The following is a 3959-nucleotide window of genomic DNA, read 5'->3' on the forward strand; positions in this document are numbered from 1 at the left end:
ATCTTTTTGAAAAACATAATTACACCGCACCATGTGTGGCCTGCTGTTTACACTTTGCTTGAAGAATACCAGATTAAGGGGAGCCCAGCTCAGCAGCTAATTTTTGCCCCGTAATAGGTTAAACTGGCCATACAGTTTTGAAGTGGTTTCTTTCAGTAAAATGTCCTTGTCCAAAACTTCTACAAAGTCAGGCCAAGCAAAGAAGCCATCTTGGATGGAAAAAAAACAGCTCATTACACTTTTGACAGCTTTGGCAGTTTATTGTTCCATTAATCATATCTTACAAATTTTGTAAGCAATACCAACTTGAAAAGCCACCAACTGTTAGTAATTATGACTACTTCTATAATCCATGTCATATCTCTTTCCTTTACATCAAAATATATGTATACAGTATGATCCATTCAAAGCCATATCTTCATAGGGCAGTGGAAGATTTGATGGAAACAGATGTGGTGCAGGGAAGTGAAAAATTCAAGTCACACGTGAGCAGGAAAGAGAAGTCTAAAGTTCAGGCAGGTCACACTTGGATAGGGGTTTGATTTTTCTGCTGGTGAGGCTTCATCTACATGAACTCATTGAGGAAACTGTTTACTGTCCCTTCAGGTGTCTGCTCCACAGGCTGTCCCTTACAAAAGGAAGGCACCATGAGGAGATCATGATTCTTGATCTCGAGTTCAACGTCGATGGTGCTACATGAAAGTGATACAAAAAATGCCATGAAGACTTTCCAGAGATATTCCTTATAAACTGTGTCAACGATCAGAATGGCAAAAGCACTGAAAAAAAAAACATCACCAACCTGAATACGAATGATGTGGACTCAGTGAAGTAGTACATGTTCACAGGCACACATCCCCTTGTTGCATAAATGGCATAGTGGCCTGGAGGAGGAGGACAAAGCACATTCAAATTAAAATAACTGTCACAACTCAAGCACATTCTTTATTTTACAGCCTCTCTTTCACCTTTCATGCCTGGCATTGAGCCTGTCCACTTGTTGAGTGTTAAGCCTTCCCCTTCAGTGAATGGCCTCCCAAAGTTTAGTGTAGATGACAATGTGGCGTCATCAGGAATATCTAGAGGATGCATGGTGCAGTTCAGTGCTTTTTTCTCACAGCTCTGGTTTGTGTTGTCAATCTCATAGAATATTCCCTGCCAGATATAGACACAGATTCAAATGTCAAGGCACAAAATGGTTTGAAGTGAATTGTGACATAAAAAAAAAAAAAGAATTACCTCGTCAAAAAACATCAGCAAATCCAAGCCAAGTGAAGTGTTCACGGGAAAGCTGTCGTTGGATATGAACCGTAGTTTCTTACCCATTGAATCATAAGTGAATGCACCTCCTTTCCATTCACCCTTTAAGTTCATCTGGTTTCATTTGTTTTCATTCAAAGAGAAAGAGAGATTTGAATGCTACATTTTCAACTTCTATAAAAGAGTTATTGATCTTGAATATCAGATTCAGAAAACTCACCACAGTCATGAATCCTGACATATTGTGGGAATCTGAAAAATAACAATGTCATTTACACACACTGATAACAAAACATAAACAGCAGACACATCTGGTTAGTTACAAGATCTAAACAGAGTTCTACTGTTGACTCAGATAGAAAATCTAGTGATTTTGAAAGACACCTAACAGGTGAACAACTCAAAATCAAATAACAAAAAGAACCAAGATAAGATAACTACAAATTCTTACCGCATGGCACATGGTGTCCTGCATGGGTAGTGACAGCCAAGCACATGAAGACGAGGAGCGTCACAGCTGCATACATTTTTCTGGTCCAGAGAGAGCCACAAGATACTGTCTGAGATGACACAAAACAATCATAAGCGCATCTAGCGTTTAGTGAAGTTACTGCTCCTTATATAGGGCAATGAACTGGTGCAGTTAATAAGTATTGCGTAAAAAGACCCAGGATTATAGCCTCATGGACTTCAAACATCAAGCTGTCTAAACACATTAGCCCCTGTACCAGCTGGTGGTGACCTGATAAAAGAATATTTTCATAGGTTATTTCTTCTTTTGTGATTGTGCAGCTGTCCTATGTTTTTGTGTAGTTTGTTTATCTCTGCCTGCTCCTCACTTTTAAAAGCATGCTTCAGTGTCATATAACAGGAGGTCAAGTAGGGATGATTATGGAGGATAATCAAGGCTCACATAAGGGAAATAGAGTTGTCTTTAAATAACTATTTTTGACTTTATTTAACTGTATGGTTCTCATACAGCTTCCCACACACCGATGATTGTTTAGAGTTATATAGGCCTTTGGATAATTTGTTTCTGACACAAGTTGAAACCAGTGGGGGGATTTTATGAAACTAATGACGCACTCCTCCATAAGAGTGGTGGACCACAGTGGTTACAAAATTTTTCCTTCTTACTCAAAGTTAGTTGCAGTTTTTAGACCAAAGGAACATACATGATGTCTGCAGATGCTTAAAAACTGTTTAAACTTATGATATTTTAATTTCACAAGGAGATTTTTTTACTCAATTAACATGGTGTTCTTTTTTTGTCAGAGCTTGTTTTCTACAGGACTGAAATCAAAATCCATCAAACTTGATTTTGTGGGTGAGCTCAATAAATGGTAGTTCAAAGCTTTGGAGTTCCTTCCTTCAGTCCAACTCATCTCATATTCTCCTGGGTGTTTTAATCAGTGTTTGATCACTGCTTAAAGCAAAAAAAAAAAAGTTTAAATGTCAGGTTTAATCATTTTTCAAGTTGACAACCCAAAGGGCATTGTGGCTAGTGAGATCTTGAGTGAATATCATGTGAAAGGAGTTCTACTTGCTAGTCAAAGGATTTAATACAGAGATTTACAGTCTTTAGCTAAGCATATATGGGAACACCACATAACACTGTATTATGCCATAAATAAACCACATTTTAAAAACAGCCTGAATTCATTTAGATGCCAAACACCCATGGAGAAATCACTGGTTTTTGTGGACTAAACTTTTTTTTTGTTAAATTAAATCTTTATACATTTTGCAGAATTCCTTAAAAATAAATTGCTACATTTTGTGCAGTAAAATTATGCTTTAAATTTGATGCACCATAATCTCTGGTGCTCAAAAATACAAATAGCTAAGGAAAAGAGTCAGGTGTATAAACAAAGTCTCAGGGCGTAAAAGACAAAGCCGAGTGCAGACGGAGAATTCTTGGACAGCAGTGAAACAAGCCAGCCCACTAAAACACCCTTACAATCTATATAACTGATCCAAACTAAATAGAAGCCGGTGGGGGTTAAACCAGGTCAGAACTGTGTTTTTGTCAGAGTTACACATTATGCAGCTGTCTTTTGTTCTTTTGCACAGCAGTATGTCCCTGGTGTGTCATTGTTTTCAAGCAAACAACTTGGTGCACTGTCAGACAGGTGAGAAACCTAACCAGCAATAACTTGTTTATCTCATGTGTGGCCTGCCATAACCTCTGTCATTGTTTATGATTTATTGCATGTGACTAAATTAAAGATTTATCTTTTCCATCTGCTAAAGCAGATTACATGGCAAAAAGCAGCAAAAGGCCCTTTCACTTTTAGATGCTTTATTGTGTTGTAGATTTAATTTAAAATGGATAAAATCACCATTTATGCCTATCAATTCAGTTTCAATGACTCATAGTGGCAGAGTGAGAACATGTTTAATTACTGTCATGCAAAAAAAGCACATGTGTAGAATACCTAAATGGTTCATAACAATTTCATAAACACATGATTAAAGTATTGTGCATTTCCCATAAGAAGAATAAGAGAACAGGGATTCCGTGCTATCCCTGCTAGTTATTGAATATGCCTCAAATGGGAAGGAAATGCATAACAAAACTAAAATGGATGCCTGAAACCACAGACTGAAAATAAACTGAGTAAATTCTGTGCATCAGAAGGGTAAGTAGAGGTTATGAAAATGAGGGAAGCCCTTCTTTCTCTTCCGCTTCTGGTCAA

The 3959-nt window shown here is 37.5% G+C and overlaps 1 protein-coding gene across 1 annotated transcript; it reads right to left on the reverse strand.

The window, feature by feature from the left end:
* Positions 1–233: 233 nt before the first annotated feature.
* LOC109959524 (ependymin-1-like) lies at positions 234–1862 on the reverse strand. The gene is made up of 6 exons (XM_020598963.1): positions 1712–1862; positions 1481–1512; positions 1240–1374; positions 969–1155; positions 803–884; positions 234–692 (listed from the first exon to the last, which is right to left on the reverse strand). The coding sequence occupies exons 1-6, from the start codon at positions 1785–1787 to the stop codon at positions 566–568; spliced, it is 639 nt and encodes a 212-aa protein (XP_020454619.1). The 5' UTR covers positions 1788–1862; the 3' UTR covers positions 234–565.
* Positions 1863–3959: the final 2097 nt, after the last annotated feature.

This window comes from Monopterus albus, unplaced genomic scaffold (genome assembly GCF_001952655.1).
Source record: "Monopterus albus unplaced genomic scaffold, M_albus_1.0 scaffold39.1, whole genome shotgun sequence".
Lineage (NCBI taxonomy): Eukaryota > Metazoa > Chordata > Actinopteri > Synbranchiformes > Synbranchidae > Monopterus > Monopterus albus.

Excerpts from the sequence above, each read along its gene's own strand:
- LOC109959524 (XM_020598963.1), bottom strand. The coding sequence starts at position 1,787 with ATGTATGCAGCTGTGACGCTCCTCGTCTTCATGTGCTTGGCTGTCACT. Across the intron at positions 1,156-1,239 it reads TGCTGATGTTTTTTGACGAG|GGAATATTCTATGAGATTGA; the intron begins GTAATTCTTTTT and ends TATATCTGGCAG. Across the intron at positions 885-968 it reads CTCAATGCCAGGCATGAAAG|GCCACTATGCCATTTATGCA; the intron begins GTGAAAGAGAGG and ends CTCCTCCTCCAG.